This window comes from Lethenteron reissneri, chromosome 25 (genome assembly GCF_015708825.2).
Source record: "Lethenteron reissneri isolate LAM-NWPU_2019-01 chromosome 25, ASM1570882v1, whole genome shotgun sequence".
In the NCBI taxonomy this organism is placed as follows: Eukaryota; Metazoa; Chordata; class Hyperoartia; order Petromyzontiformes; family Petromyzontidae; genus Lethenteron; species Lethenteron reissneri.
In genome coordinates, this window is record NC_083803.1 from 7,818,251 (window position 1) to 7,835,343 (window position 17,093).

Here is a 17,093-nt window from a genome sequence, read left to right on the forward strand (position 1 = left end):
ATGCGTTTCCGTCATGATGCGACGTATACATCTACAGACTGAGCTACTTGATTAAATGGCGTGCGTCAATTTTTGACGAGGGCTTGTGATGGCAGGCATTTTTTATTGGGAATGTTTTATAGATCCATTCAACAACAGAACGTTACATATTTCATTTACTTTGAAGTAATTCAAGTGGCTTAATATCTCATGAGGCAGGTAAGGGGGGAAATTAGCTCCAGACTTGGATTCCAGTCGGGGTAAAAGGGTTGCCTGACAATTAGCTTCTGTCCCAATTACATATAATCATTTTTTAAATGGATCACCGACACATTTTTTTAAAGCCTGGATATACAAAGCTATATTTAGAATATTAGTCTCTCTGGATTAAGAAATTGTTGCAAAATGACATTCGAAAAATAAAGAAGTCCATGTCCACTATGCTGAGTGCATCACCTTTAGAAAATATTAAGACAGTAATAGTAATAAATCCACCTAACTTGTGTAAGTTTAGAGCCGTTGCAGAATTGGCAATGATAATGAGAATGTTAGGGTGCTGGTAACAAAATAAACTCAAGATGGTTGTCCTCATTTTCATTTTAAATGTGTCCCACCTTCAAGTTAATATGAAACTAAACCATACAGTTAAATTTCGATTTAAAGCTTTCGTGACTGCAGGGAGTAATATTACTTCCCTTCTACGTGACTTTACCTAAAGAACCAACGAGATAAACCATACAGCTCTTTGCAATATCAAAACCACTGTAAGCATCTTGCTAGAGGATAACACGGTTGCGCAAGCGACTGAGAAATGAGCACACCTCATGAAATATTGAAGCAAACTTAGACTTGAGCTGCTGCTCCCCTAGGACCTTGACGAAAGTCCCAAGGCACCCGCAGACTGCCGCGCTCATTGCCAAGTGCTGTGGGACACGTACCCATCAAGTAGGTGTTATGGGACGAGTTGATGAAATAGTGAGAGAGCGGCTGCATCATGTCGTCACTCAAGTCGATTTTCTCGGCTGGGATGGCAGAGTTCTCGTCCCCTTGTAGGAACTTGAGGAATCCTCCCACTGAGATGTGGCCTACCACGCACAAACAGAGCAGGGCATGTAAACAAGGGAGCACTGCTGTTCGGGGGGTGGGAACTCACGTCCCGGTCTGTGCTGCCGATCCTGGAACGGCCCAGGGCTGGAAACGAGCCATTGAGCCTGGTTCCCAGTGGTTTGTGGGAATGTGGATAATGTGGAACTACACACATGCATACCTCTCTGTCAGTGAAGGTCTAAACTAAAACAATTTTTTTAATTTTATCAGGTAAGGCCCATTTAACTATCTTTTTTCAGAAGTGACCTGGCCACAAATAATAGCTCAACGAAGTTGCTGATCATGTGGAAATGTACAGCAGCCAAATACTCTAAACCACATGCTTATAAAGGTACAACCCTGCAGTTGTTTGCTCAAGCCACTGTTGGCAGAAGGGTGAGAGGGAGCCCTAGAGAGTCCCTCTAAAGTCTAGAGGGTATTTTGGCCTACTCTTCGGTACTGGTCAACCTGCTGATTGACTAACTGTGGTGCAACCTAGCTGCGGTCTTCTGAATATCTGTGAAACTACTGGATATTTGTGGAAAAAAAGCTTAATAGCTCATCGGATTCCTCAAGAATAATTAAATAGTCTGATTATGATTCTGAAAATAGATAAAAATGATGATTCTGCACCCATTTGTACCGCTGGGTGGATAGAGAGAGCGTGGTTTAAGAAACCTGCCCATTGTTTCAACTGCCATGCCGGGAGGTCAAACTGGTGACCAGTGGATTACAAGTCCAGTTTGCAAACCATTACACCATGGCAGCGTCCCATAAAACAAAAGAAGACATTTGAAATGAGATGCAAGAATGTTAAAACACTCAGAGGATGGCAGATACATTAAGTCATCATCTCATGCACTGCTCAATGCTGGCATGACCTGTGAACCAGCAAGTCTGAAATGGGCTTTGTAGGCAACTGCTGAAGACCATCATTAGCAGGAAGTGTTACTACCTAGGCCACATTGCCCGAAACGACCACAAATACCAGCTATTAAAGCAAATCCTGGAAGGAAAAATCGAAGGGAAAAAACGACCAGGACGGCCAAAAACGACATGGCTCAGTAACATCAAAACATTGCTACAATTAACAACAGCACAAACTCTACACGCCGTGCTAGACCGGGACCAATATCATCGTGAAGTCGCACACGCCGTTAGGCAGCACTAAAGAAGAAGAAGAAGAATAAACCTGTTGGTGGTATCTCTTATAAATGTGTAAATACAATACTCCCCTTGTGAATTTACTCGCGGTTCACATTCGTGAACGTGAAGGAGTGAATAGAATGTTCAACCATAAAAGCTTAGTTCTTCCGATATCTACAAAGATGACAGACAAAATGTCCACAATGTGTCTCACGTTAATAATAATCAACATGCAAAAGCTAAACATTGCGTGTCAAATTATCATATAATGCAATGATTTTAGCTACATATTTACTTTAAGAGTACTGCAATAGTCACCGTGTCATATATATAGCATGCCATAGCTATAAAATGTAGTTTATTTTTTAATATATAATGTACAAAAACTGAAATAATACAAATCTGACTTCATGGTAAAAATGAGGCCAACATTTTTTCTAATAATTGTAACCTGGTTGCTACGTGTATTCATACTAGTTGACTCAAACTTTTCTGAGCATAAAGCAATCAGAATAATGATAACAAAATATTTTTGGAATGACTAGCCAACATAACATGGAATGCCTTAATGTAATTCGCAAACGGTGGCTTATCTGGTAGTGTCACCTGGATTTCATAGAACCCATATATCCCATTTTACTTGAAAAACCCTGCAATTTTTCACCAATGCATAATTGCTTCAGCAATGTAAAGTAAAACATAACCATGCAAGAAACCTATTTTTAAACCCATATAGGACATACTCTGTAATCCAGAAATGCCTCAGTAATAATAAGCGTGGTGTTTATTGGATTCTTTATTACCTTAAACGACAGGATATGTCTACCAGAAGGATTGTGCAAATGGAGTGCATGTATATTTCATTTGATTGCTGCTCCAATTCACTGCAAGAATAAACATGTGAGTTCTTTCTGCTTACAAGGACAAGGTTAACAGCTTTGTCAAGCTAATGGATAAATACCCCTCGGGCAATTGGTAAGCCGACTGCAGGGCCTTGGCAGGCTCCATTGATCAGGGAAAACAGAAACATTGTCAACGTAGATATTGCCAAGAGTGTGAGAAAATTTACGATTCAGCAGATGTTTGTCTCATAACCAACGAACCAACAAAAAACATATTGTAGTGCGAAAGGTTCGCAACACTCCTGTGAAATGTGGGACTGAAGGTATCATGATTAGTTGGATGCTGTAGTCAACATTTTGCCATTACAACAATGCACGTTACAATGCACGCTGTGTTGTGAACAGTTCTGAACAAAAGCCACAAACTGTGCAACATGCACAAGTATCGGCCAAAAATATGAATAACATTAAATGTGACGTTTGCTCTTGCTTGCTAGATCTGTGCACTCTGCAGCTTTGAGGGTGATCTGGAAAGCCCATCTAGGGGATACGTTGAAAGAGGCGGTAATACTTGCACTTTGCCTCCACCACATGCTAACTTGCCAATCGAATCTACTGCGGTGTATCTATTAATACTGCTGGGCGTACAGAAGTGGGGATATTTAAGAAACATGCCCATCGTTACAACTGCTGTGCCAGTAAATAGAAGCGGTGACCTCTGGATTGCAAGTCCAGTGTGCGCTAACCATTACACCATGGCAGCATCCCATGAAACCTTCATTATACCTTGAATAAACGTGGCCATAAATTGTAGTGCAAATGGCCGAATTATAGCATGAAAGGACAGTCCTATTACAGAAAGAGAGTAATTTTATTTACAGGTAATATATGTGTATCATATAAAATGCACACAGCTATATACATGGAATAACAATGAAAATAATGACATACATCTGGACAGAAGATGGCTCTGCTCTGGAGAAATATTGATTTGATGGAGAACAAAGTGGAACAAATTTTTCCGAAGTCACGTAAACATCGTCTTTTGATAATGGGAATCTGGACGAAGAGGTTAAAGAACCAAAACAGCGTGAACACGGTCTTTGCTAATGGGAATTAGTGCGAAGGGATAGATTGGTGTTCAAGTGAATTAAAGCAAGGAGGTTAGGGAGAAGGAGTTGGCTCCCACCTTTTTTTGCCAGGCTGGCGTCGGGCTCGTACTTCTCTATCATGAGCTGAACCTGCGACGGCTTGAGCGGAGGGTAGAGGATCTCGTTGAGGCGGGGGTCACGCTGACAGTTGTTGATGAATTCTGTGAACTGGTCCACTGTCAAGTACGGACGGCTGCGTGCCCCCCTGCCAACGGACGTAAGTGGAGGAGGTAAGTCATTTTAGAGGGAGGGGGGAGGAGTATCTCAGGATTGGACAGGAGGTGAGGCATCTTGAGTAATGGACCTGCAGTTTGCAGGTCGTAGATATAACCTGTAGGGATTTGTGTGCAAATTGGTGAAATAAACTGACACAATCTATCACAGAAGAACCCCCCGGCCCACTTTGTCGCATATACAAACATGTGCATAGTGCATGCTGTGTGTCTACAATATTTATAGATGTGAAGTACATTAGGGCTAAACATGCACACTAATGAAGAAATTGAAAATGTCTCCTGGGCAAAATAAGAGTACTGTATTATATTTGTTCAACTCAGATGAAACCCTTGAGATTCATATTTCCAGTGAGGTTCTGGCAAGAACGCAGCAGTATTATATCAATTCCTCAGTAAACATAGCCAATCAATACTCCGTGGTGACGAGATGTTAATTACCTCGCCTGGTATAAAGGAGGTCTATTTATTTGGAGTTTGCATGTACTCCCCATGGTCACGAGGATTTTTATCTGGGTCCTCCAATTTTTCCTCCACATTTATAAACATGCTTTTAGAGAATTTGGCTGCTAAACAGTCCACTAAGTTCAGCAATTATTTGTGGCCAAGTCACTTCTGAAAAAAATCTAGAAAGCTAAGTGGGCCTTACCTAGTAAAATAAAAATAGTAGTAGTAATCCACAACACATAGATTATCAAAATACCATGAACAAAAATGCTATAAAATCTACAATATGAAATGTAATAAAACTATTATAAATTACAATGCATGGATGAAAGTGACCAAATGGCGAAGCATTAATTACTTATCAGTTAAATTATTATATCTACAAAATCCATTGCAATGGAACATCTCAATTTGGTGTCCAAAATAATGTAAGACTGCGCTGTAATGTTTCACCGTTGTTTAAAGTAAAACCTAATTCAATCAGCCTCATGCTAGGATATGACCAATTCCAGTCGATCGTACTACTCAGGAGGGGAAATCGTTGCAGCCCCAAAACAAAGGTACCATCACGTGCGGCAGATATCACGGACCTGATGGCATGCGATGACGTTAGGCGAACCAGGTGACAACAGAAATGTGTATAACATTTGCCGTGTATACCTTGACGAATACAAACTGGCCAGCAGAATCTACGATGACATTTCAAATTCACCCAGGAGAGGCCTGAATACAAGTTGCAATTATGTTCTCGAAATGGGCAACCAGGCACAATCATTGTTTTGTTCAGCAAAAACATATCAACCAGAGCTGCCTTTAAAAGTGCCAAATGCAACAGAGGAAAGGTAACACTGTTCAAGGTAAACGTGCAGCCCTGCAATTCCCTGCTCATGCCACTGCTGGCAGAAGGGCCTCTGCTTGCAGGAGCTGCACAGAGCACGTCTGGAACATAGTTTGGCCTACTCTTCCATGCTGGCCATACGTTTTTGGAAGAGATTGGAGAACCCACACTTTACCTCACCATATGTGACTTGCTAATCGAGTGTGGTGTACCAATTTACACTGCTGGACAGACAGGCGGAGGGAATTGTGGAAATTTGCCCAATGGTTTCAAGTGCCGCACCAGGAGGTCGAACTGGTAACTTCTGGATTGTCAGTGAAGTGTGCTGACCAGTACATCACGGTAGCATCGACATCACAGTGAAGGTTGATGTATGTTCCTTACTGGGGTTAATAGAAGTGGAGCAAAGGTTAATTGGAGAGTGACTTTGATGGGAAAACAGTTCATAGAATACATGCAACCCTCCGGCCAAATTCCCATAGGACTCTGCTGTCATTGAAAGTAATTTTAATATCGTTCAAATGTCATTTCAGAATTAAATACCTTTTCGAAAAGTTACCTACATTGTTAATCGCATATTTAAAACTGAAATATAGGTTTGTACAAATATGTTATTGCAAAGGCGATCGGTACTTTTAGCCATCAATATTTGGCACATTGGTATATTCCGCTTTATTAAATAAAAATGGTCAAATTCACTCCCACCTGCTCTCGTCTGTTTCTTTATTTCATCATATTGATCCCATTCCACCTTCAATAACTGCCCTAGATATATACTGACATATATAAATACTCTGTTGTGTTTTCCAGTCGTGTCTCTCCAACAGTTATTTTTGCTGTTCGGCTTGTGACTTTTATTTTGGTCCTATATCTCTCGAGCCCCACATTGCAACCTTCTTCATAAGTTCTTCGATAATTTATTGTAGTTCATTTCCATTGCTGTATTGGGGAACACATTTTTTATAACGCAGATGCGAATTGGATTTAATGCGATTGAGTGACCCGAACTACGTCGCGCGAGTAGTAATAAGCGTAGATTTGAAGCTTTCGTGACTGCAAGGATTCATATTCTTAGGTTTTTTTCGGTAAAGTCACGTAGGTAAAAAAATGAAAATTAATCATTAATAAAAGTACAGCTATCGTGCTGTGACGGTTCCACCTGAAGATAGACGCTTGTGTTGCCTCCGAAACGTCGTGATTTTTATTTTATTTTTATTAATTTAAATTTTTTACCTATGTGACTTTACCGAAAAAACCTAAGAATAGTAATAAGCGGTTGTAGGGTTGCCTCGGCGGAGCATCACACGAGGCCTTGGGATGCTGCTGGATGCTTCTAGATGCTGCCCACGTGCCTCAGTCTTTGTGCAGCCTGCATATGCATCTGACGAGTTATTGCGAACTGTCCTTTACCCTATATTATATATTAATAATTATGGCGCGAGTTTTCCATAACGCTGTGTTTTTCAGGAACGCAACTACCATGCTATAGGAGAACAGGTTGTATCAATATTTATGCTTATGCCTTTATATGTCTACAATCTAGTTGTTGAGAGATATCTTGCAATTTCACCTTGAATAGCCTTGATTAGGAGCATTGTCTAACTCCTGATTTATATTGTGTGGCATCATGTTGACTGTCACGGGTGGCGACAAAGTTGGAAAGCCTTCACGAAGCAGTGGATAGATCATGGCTGATGAAAATTAATATATACTTATGTTAAAATGAAGTAGATTTCCAAGGAAAAAATACATACATAAAAAAAATTCCCAAGTAAAAACAACGGTGTTTTGCATCTACAAACACCTGCTTTCAATAAATTATATTTCCTATGAAGATGAACCAAGGGGTAATGAAAATATGAAAATGTTGGGTTTACTACTTCAGAATTTTCCTCAAATTAAAGATGAGCCATATTTCATGGTCAGTGTGTGGAATTTAATCTCGGTTGGCACAGGTGGCCTCAGTAATTCTCTCTCTAAATCTGGAGCATCTATAGCAGCTGTGCGATGCCGCGTACATTCAGTGCTCTTGTACACTGTCCTCGAATTGAGGCTTCCTTCTCAACCTGCGGGTTGCAGGCTGTGGCGTGGATACCGTGCAGGAGAAATAAAAAATGTGTGCGGAGAGCACAAAAAACACTAATTTCGCAACATGAAGCAAGTGCCTAACACCACGTTGACGAGAGGCGTAGAGATGTGATCTTTCTTTGCATTGTGGCCTCAAGTCACCCCGGCGGGGTGGTGTGAAAGACCAATCAGTTTCAAAGATAATGCATACATTATGTGAGCATGTTTGTTTGCATGTTTTGCCACAAGTATGCGTGATTAATGCAGACTTGATGCCTTGCAAAATGTATCTATTTAGTGTTGGAATAGCTTAACACCTGTTTTATTGCCAGAAAGGGCAAAACCTGTTATTATTTTGATATTGGAAAAAAAACGTCCCATAGATAAAACAAGGAAAATGACGATTTTGGTTTAATATGGATAATCTGTTTGCAATTTGGGTTGTCATCCATCGGCACCCGATGGGAGTATCATTCATCGTATGAACAATATTGCTTTGCTCTGATGGATTGGTCACGTGTGTGTGTGTGTGTGTGAAGAACCAAGCAAAACAATGTCAGTGATGGGCTATTGAGTGACAAACATTTAATGGACTGGTATATAAGTCTTGTCTTGTATCAACGCAATCCAAAAGTCGATTCCAATCTACGCTCCTGCTACTTTCGTCAGCCTTTCCTTTGAGCGGTCTCTGATGAGCGTCTCATTATAGACACGCCAAGTATATATAAGCAGATCAAATTAATTTAATGAGGTGAATGATCAGAGGTATTAATGAGAGACACCTAAACCGTAGTTACACAGGTAAACCCATTTCGCTGAACAAATAAAAACACTGACAGTGATGAACTTTACATCGCATCTGCTTCGAGATCTGTAAAGCTATAGTTTCATGTTCTTTAGTTATTTTAGTTTGTACTGAGTGCCACTGTTCATCAGGTATGTACTGGTGCATGAATTCATCATTGTAATATATTCTTACACTCAAGACACAGACGAGCGTGGAATTTGTGTACGTCAGAATTGATTATTTATGTTTGCAAATCACATCTAATGATATGCTCATGGTGAATTTAAGCTAATGAGAAGGAAAAAAATGACAAAAAGAATCAATAATTGATTCAAATCATTGCATTCATATCTGACAATGTCTAATCTTGGTGGGGAGAGGGGGGGACAACAGCGGGGAGTGGATAGCAATCATTACAAGTTTACTGATTACTTATAACGTCGGAACAGGGATGTCTAAACAACAGGAGCCAACGATGGAAATGCAAACGCAAAGCACGCAGTGTTGATGACCGTGAAAATATGTACTTACACTTCAGCAAATATCCCATCAATCTCAGGCCTAGGGCAAATGCTTTTGATGAAAAGTCTGAACACATCGGGTCCAAACTCTGTCGGGTTGATGGCATCATTCTGCATGAACAAACGGCAAGCCATGCTGTTTTAAAATACAAACCTCATAATACAACCTTGCAGCTACGATGAATAAAACATAGTGAAGCCTTAATTAATATGTAAGTGAATGTCATTCTTAACATTTGATATTGCTTGAAGGGATATCAGATGAATTATATATGTTCTTAATTTTCTGGGATCAACAAAATATGAAGGTCCCATGCTATACATAATTAAATTGTTTGAGATATTATTTATTTTTAAATCAATGAAAGAGTAGTATATATTAAATTATATCTAAAGCCCAATTAGTGCTATTATGCAGGAAAAGGAAAAACCATTCACGATAAATATTTGATGAGAGCCTCTCCAATAGACATGAAACGTAATAACACACACGTACATTTGCTGAGAATATAAATATTTTAATAAATGGGATTGCTATAATTGGAAGCTACTAAGCAGCAAAAACATTTATACATTGTATGAATATTACAAGTTCACCCCAACATTGTTGATGTTATAACATCTTCCAAACTCGAATGTCACTTGTGGGTACAGCGGGTGGCGCATCGGTTAGCGCAGCGCACTCCGAGCCCAGCAATTAATTTTTTGCAAGCGGCTGTAAATCAAGTTCACCGCCACCCCCCTCACGATAACCTTTCGCCGGTGTGCGACCCCACCACCCCACCATCCCGTACCCTGCCGTTCGGCAGTCCGCAGCTCTCCAGCGCCGTTTCCACCCGCCTGCGGTCTGCTGCGAATAGCCGGCAAATGCTGCACGCAGTGGGTGGGCGGGTGGAGTGGGTTCGCAGCAGAGGCAGCAACGGTTTTATTAGAGATATGAGGGGGGGGGGGGAGATTGAAGCAATGCACAGGATAGGTGTTTCAGGCATAATGAGGGCATGTTAAGTGTCACACGACGTGTCGGTGGGTTTTCGGGGTAGAGTGCGGCACAGAGTGGGAATGAAAAAAATAGGTCAGGAGATAGGGGTTTGTGTGTATAGGAATTAGGGGGTAAAGCAAGAGAGGTTAAGAGATGGACAATAGAAGGCAGAGATTGGCATGTATGTTGTGGACATTAGGGTGAAATAGTTAATGGGGTTAAGGTGTTAGTAGGTAAAGAGCAGAAGGCATAAGTGATGGATAGAGAAAAGAAAATAACTTTTTAGGGAAGTGGGGTAGAGGAAGAGAGTTACAGAAGCAGGAAATGTGGGATGTGAGTATTTAACAAAGAGACGGTAAAATCAGAGAAGATAGTTGTTCATGTTGAATACAGAAAGGAACAAAAATGTATGGGATGGGAGTTTAGCAGCACCGGTAATGAGAGGATAACAATGATCAAATAAACATATTCACGTGACTATACCGACTCAAACACAGGCACACACGGTTGCATTCCTGTACCGACATTTATCAACGTAGGCACTGACGGCCAAGTCAGCCGTTGACTCTTGCCAATATTCCATGTGATGCTCCAATATCAGATGTGTAAATCGTGGTGTTTATTTGTACACAGCATGTCACAATCACTGCACAACTTGACTCCCAGTGTTTTTAAAATGCTGCATTTCTAACGTAACACTAAATTGCACCGTTGCGGCGATGGCCAACAAAAAGCCAAAAACTGTTCTTCACGTTGCCATGTTGAGAGAGTAAACTTCGGAAGTTGTGCAGAATGTTTAAAGTTGAATGGGGCCCCATGTGAGACAAAAGTTTGGAAGTTGGGTCCCCAGACCACTTCAAAAGCTTTCAGTGACCGTGGAAGGGATTTAAAATCCGGAAGCGACATTTCTCTGCCAGCAAAGATCAAGGATAAACCCTGCTGATACCTTCTGTTGAGCAGGAAAACCTTTCACTGTTAACTCTGGCAAGTGTGGAACATTCGGATTCATCCATAAATTAATAAGGCAAGTTTATGCAATTATTTTACACCAAACTAAACTTCAATAACAGAAACAAATTGGAGTCACACAGAGTCTAAATGCAAGCCCATCTCAAGACGCTGCACAGAAACAGTGGCACATGGGCATCTTGGGAAAAAGGAAGCATATCTATTTATAAGAAAAAGATAGTCGACCATAACAGTATTGTAATAAGATTTCACGATATCTCAGCCGAGTTTCATTGTGTGACGGCAGGAAGCAGCGCTTCTCTCATATCCTCAGAAGAAAAGGATTGGATCTCTCAGCCGGTCGGGCAACACACGTGCATCCGTGACTTTGTGAGCTCACAGCCACCGCCAAAGCCAGCTAAGGTCACCTCTCAGCTGCGACTGGTGAAACGAACACCGCCTGCTGAGCAACCACCTAGCACAAAGTCAGCGCCAGGTCATCCTCGGGGTATCCCGGTGGCCGCCACAGGCATGTGGAATATTCAGGAACGACTCAAGAGGAGCAATGGAGATGTGCGCTGCCTTCTGCCCATAAGAGCATAAGGCAGCGCTGCCTTGATTAGCTGCATTAATAGCACACGCAGAAGCCAAACTGCTTGTGTCTCTGACCTATGACTGTCTGTCGATGAAGTTTCTTCCCTTGAACTTTCCACAATGTCATCTCAACTCGCTCTCCGGCCTAACGCACCCAACTCTTACTCCTCAACTTGCCGTAAAAAAAACACCTAGAAAGCCCACTTCTTCAATCAGTCAAGTTGTGCACGTTTTCCTCCTAAGTGTTCGTCTCTTTGATATGTGTTCACATTTAGACGCAGTGCAAATCCATTTTTATTATCATGTTGTAATCTATATTGTATGTTTGTTGCAATTGTTTGACAGACTGAAGGCAAAGCTTCATTTTGCATGTTTACAATATAGCTATAGCAGGCATGGAACAGTCGCCACATAACGATTGTGATTATTGTACAGGAAAATGCATCTATTACATAAACGTATGAAACTGAAAAGGGGCAAACAGAGCTCACTTCTTAACTGGAATCTTCGAATCTTGGTTCAGCTGTAGAGTCAGCTTTGTATACCTGGGGAGAAAAATAATGCACTGGATGAAACGTGTTAAATGTTTGACTTGAGTTAGTTCTTTATCCATCATAACATGCATTTATATTTACTTTCAGCTGGAACTATTCTTCATTGCTATGAGTTAATTACAGTCAGTGAAAAGCTGAAATATTACCATTAAAATGGTTGTCATGTTTGAAAAACCAAACACGAATAGTATATGCAAATGAAATATGTATATTGTAAATTAAATAAAAATACAAACATCACATAGGGGTGTATGTAGGCCAACAAGGCAGCAATTGTGAATGAGTACAAAGGTAAATGCCCATCCCTGCACTGCCTTGTTTCCCACCACTGCTGGTGGGAAGGACTCCACGAGAGGGCATTTGGCTTTCTCTTCCATGCTGACCAGGCATCAATGAATAAGGGGGAGTACCCACACTTTGCCCCACCGCACGTGATCTGCAGATCGACTAACTGTGCCATACCCATTCATTCTGCTGGACGGACACAAATGTGGGGGGAATTTAAGAAACTCGCAGCATTCGTTCAATGGGAGAACACAACGGCGACAACTGGATGGAGAGTCTCGTGTGCGCGTAACCGTTACGCAGTGGCAGGATCGCCAAATTGTGAATTATTTTGCCGTAATACATCAGCTCAAAAGCCAAAGTGAAATTGCAGTTGTGCAAAACTGTCTCACAGTTTATCCAGAAAGATGTCCCGGGAGGAGTTGTGGTAGAGGAGATTTGAAGCGAGTTGAAAGATTCCTGTCGCCCACTCCTGGGAGATTCACAACAGAGGGAGACGTGACATGGAAACTATCACTTGCAGCAAGCGTCCCCTGGCTCCCATCACACATGTGCGTGATCAACGCTAGGTCTTAAAAGTGTCTGATTATACACGCATGCCCGTAGATAAATAAACATTTTTTATGAATGTGGATTAAATTTTTTTTATCCCCCACAATTTACAATCATGATGTTCCATATGAACCGGTGATGTGCACCATTGATTTATGCATTTGGCTGCACCATTGTGATGTTCCAGTTCAATGCCTATGGCCGTCATCTTCCCGTTCTTGACGCTATGTAAATGGATTTGACATATGAACGGGCACTGGGTAAGTTATAGATTTTAAAACGTTTTTGTACGTGTCTTGACGTTTTTTCGACTTCGTGAAACTTGACATATATGTGGCAAATGAGATGTTACATCTCATAGGATTTTCCAGGTAAACTCTTTTTCATACAATTAAAATCATGAAACATGAGCAATATTAAATGAGAAAGTTTGGATGCTTTGCACGTGAAGTGTTCTGTTAGAAAATGGACAAACCAGATGGTGGTTAATCGAGTTGCGTAACAAAATTATGAGACTCGCACAAAAGTGCGGGCAGGAAAAGTCTAAATCTTGTTCTAAGTTTCATTGTGCCTTTATCCTCACTCCACCCCCCACTGGCAAAGTTGGGTTTGAAACAATGCCAATGTAAATCCCTTGAGCTGTGAAATGTTTTGTGTAGACACTTTTATTTCTGGGTGTAACGTTCTTCCTGGTCCCGGGGTTAAGTTCACACAGCAAACCCTATTGAATGTCTGGTTTATATTTTAGAATAAAATAACACTGCTTCCTTCCTGAAAGCTATTGTTATAATAGACACAGCCCTTAAAACAAACAGTGGGACATCGGTTGGACCAACTTTTTTTTTTAAACTCCATCAAACTCCGATTTGACATCAGACCAAGGAAGAGTACCTGTTCTGTTGTGTGTGAGAGCGAGATATGTCAAGATGCAAAGATTTGTGACATATTGTAAAGTACAATGCTCCAAGGTGTTGATTTTGAATAATGTACAAATGTCAAAAATTGAAGAGATTGTGGTATTGACTGGAAATATATAAATAAAGATCACAACTGTCAGTTAAATCCACTTATAACACTACCATCTTACACTTCAATCAGCATTGTTTAAAAGCTTTAGGCATCATACACAACCTCCATACAACGTCGAGACACAGCTGACAGGCAGAAAGCCTCGAAATCCTCACGACGAACATAGGGAGAGAATTTTTTTTATTTCCAAAACCCGTTTTAAAACCCAGCAAAGATAAGGGTGCAGCCTGACAATTACTTGGTCATGCCACGACTGGCAAAAAAAGCCTCCACTAGATTGTGGTCCAGTGGGAATACCCACACTTTACACCACGACACGTGATCTGCTGATCGACTAACTGTGGCGGACCCCGTTGTACTGCTGGATCGACAGAGGCAGATGGGGGCTGGGGGTTTAAGAAACTTTCCCGATGTGTAAACAGAATCAGAATCTTTATTTATCCAGGAGGAATCTGATGAGCTATGAAGCTCTTTTTCACAGACGTCCAGTCGGCGGCGGGTCAGAAAGTTACAACAATAATCAGGATTCATCTTCTTGGTTCTTTCGGTAAAGTCACGTAGAATGGAAATAATTAAATAATAAACATTAAACATAATAAAATAATTCGCACAACGTTCATTTCCATTCTACGTGACTTTACTGAAAGAACCAAGAAGATGAATCCCTGCAGTCACGAAAGCTTTAAATCGAAAAACAATCAGGATCACAATCTTTATTTTTCCATCACCACCGGAAGATCAAATCAAGCCGGCAACCTTTGGATCGCAAGTCCCGTGCGCTGTGAACCACATTTCTGTGCAGAGTACATTTGGAAGAAAAGAGACAAGTTGATGTGAAGTACAGCGAACTTGACAATGGAAGAGTATATTCTCTTTGTTCTATTCTAAGTTTAGATGCATCGACAGAGGCGGGATGTTATTATAGCTGAGAAATGTTCTTATGGCTGACGGGTGCTCATAGCTGGGGGTATGTTCTTTTAGCCACGGAGGTTTAAGTATAGTGCAGGGCAGTGTTGCTGTCCTCTTTTCTGATCTATAAATATAATTGGTACGCTGTGAGACATTCAAATTCTGCGGCTTAAAAAGCCTAATGCTTTGGGCTCAAGGAAATTAGTAGCTTTTATTAGGATTTACACAAACGTTGAAATATATATCGACGTGCAGATTTGTCGTTGCAAAATGTGACGAAAATTAATTTAGGTTCATGTAGAATCGTCTTCATAGAGGTCACTGGCATAATAATGCGTGATCAATAAACAAAGAAAAAACTATTTAATGCTGTTCTTTGAATGTGATTTGAACCATCATTTGCAGTCAATAAATCTAATTTTGAACAGGCAGCCATATACATCCATCAGGTATTTTCCACAGTGCATTCTATGAATATGAAAGCGTGCATATAAATAAAATAAATTTCTAGTCTCTGGCATTTAGCTTGTCTGCTGTAATCACTCACCCCCTCCATTTATTATTTATACCCATTATCCTAGGTTGTCCGTTATGTCAGATTATACCGGTGTTTAACCCATGGAGCAAACTGAACACAGTACCGGAGGCTTATTTGTCTGTCGTTCCGTATCTTACCTTGGCAATCTCTTCAGAGAAGGCCACAAAGTTTAGGAAAGTGAGGTTCACGAAGTCTGATCCAAACACCACGGTCACCGTCTTTTGCTCCAGTCGGCCCTCTCCATTCCCGCTCTCGAAGACGTCACGCAGCTTGCCGTCCTGCACACAGAAGAGGAACGATGGCACGTCCGTCTTAGTGTTCCTCACGGTACATCACAACGGTGGCGGTCAATATGAAAACCGTGGCATTCCATCATGGGCAGTCTGCGTCAACACAACCTGGGTGGTAGGATGCCTCCTCACACCGTAAGCACCTTTCCCTAAAAGCTGCACCCTGAGGTCTCAAGAGAAATTGGAAACTACGTCGCCACCAACACCGGCTATCAAATCGGTATGTAAAATAAAAACTTTCAACTTGACCTTTTAGGCAGACACAATAAATAATTATTTCAAGGGACGCATCGCGCTGATTGAACAACAGCTTGTCTCGATCGCATTCGGCACTGTCAAAGAGTAAAGGGCATTGCGAAATGTTTCACTATATTTATCCAACGTCTTCGGAAGTCTAACTGATATTGGAGATCATTGACCTGTAAATAACATATTACTTTCACAGCGAATTCCTACTTCAACATTGCTTCAGTGAACTACGCTTTAGATAACTACACAGTGCATATAAATCAGAAAGGCAATGCTTTCCAGATTTATAGCCACGGTCTATTAGTTGTCTTTGTGAGGCCTGAGTTGTGTAATAGTTGGCAAGGGGGTATATTCCCTTATTGTATTACTCATGTCAGCTTTGCACACAGGGACACAACCGCAAACGGCTTCGAGATGTGGCACAAAAGCATTGCACACGTGAGCCACAGAGCCTCCCAGCACAGGGCACGTATGTCAATGCCAAAACAACAATAAGACAGAGACAGAGGCAGTGAGTGGCATTCACAGACAAAAGCTCGTAACACGTCAATAACCCTTTCAGTCCAAATTAGAAAGAAAAAACCCACAACAAACCACAAAGGGGTTTGCTTACATTTTGTTAATTTAATTACACCACCTCCTCTCTCGGTCATAATATTACAGAAACTGGTATTGTGGCCTCAGGTCAGCTGCCTTACGAATTGAAAGTGATGTCTTTTTTGGTCACGTTCTCGTCTAAATACACTTGTCGTGAGACACTGCACTCACATTAAACACGGGTTCTCTTTTTCTAAGTGACGATTCGGAAGGAAGATAAGTACTCTTGAAAGTGTTGAAAATAGCATTCCCTGCAAGCCGCACATTGGACTGTGTAATTCAAATGTGCGTCCTTTATTCCCTTCCGTATTGAGAAAACACAAACACAAAGGCTAAGAATCTATTCCTTTGACAAAAGCACACAATTCAGGAGTGAAGAAGAGTAGAATTACGATCCATAATACATGCAGAGTTATTACGCTTTGTGCCAGAACTATTTTTGGAACTATTAACGCTGGTGAACATTTTGAAA

At 41.1% G+C, this 17,093-nt stretch overlaps 1 protein-coding gene across 3 annotated transcripts in view; it reads right to left on the reverse strand.

Annotated features, from left to right (window-relative positions):
- PLCB1 (phospholipase C beta 1) overlaps positions 1-17,093 on the reverse strand; it is a 192,698-nt gene that overhangs the window by 62,884 nt on the left and 112,721 nt on the right. For all 3 annotated transcript variants that reach the window (XR_009755687.1, XM_061559167.1, XM_061559168.1), the window contains exons 4-10: positions 15,623-15,763; positions 12,850-12,929; positions 12,110-12,163; positions 9,892-9,967; positions 9,108-9,208; positions 4,243-4,409; positions 918-1,064 (exon numbers count right to left, since the gene is read on the reverse strand). Coding sequence is in view for 2 of the 3 variants with exons in the window: in XM_061559167.1 (XP_061415151.1) it covers positions 918-1,064; positions 4,243-4,409; positions 9,108-9,208; positions 9,892-9,967; positions 12,110-12,163; positions 12,850-12,929; positions 15,623-15,763 (766 nt within the window). In the remaining variant the exon portion in view is untranslated. The remainder of the gene's footprint in view (positions 1-917; positions 1,065-4,242; positions 4,410-9,107; positions 9,209-9,891; positions 9,968-12,109; positions 12,164-12,849; positions 12,930-15,622; positions 15,764-17,093) is intronic.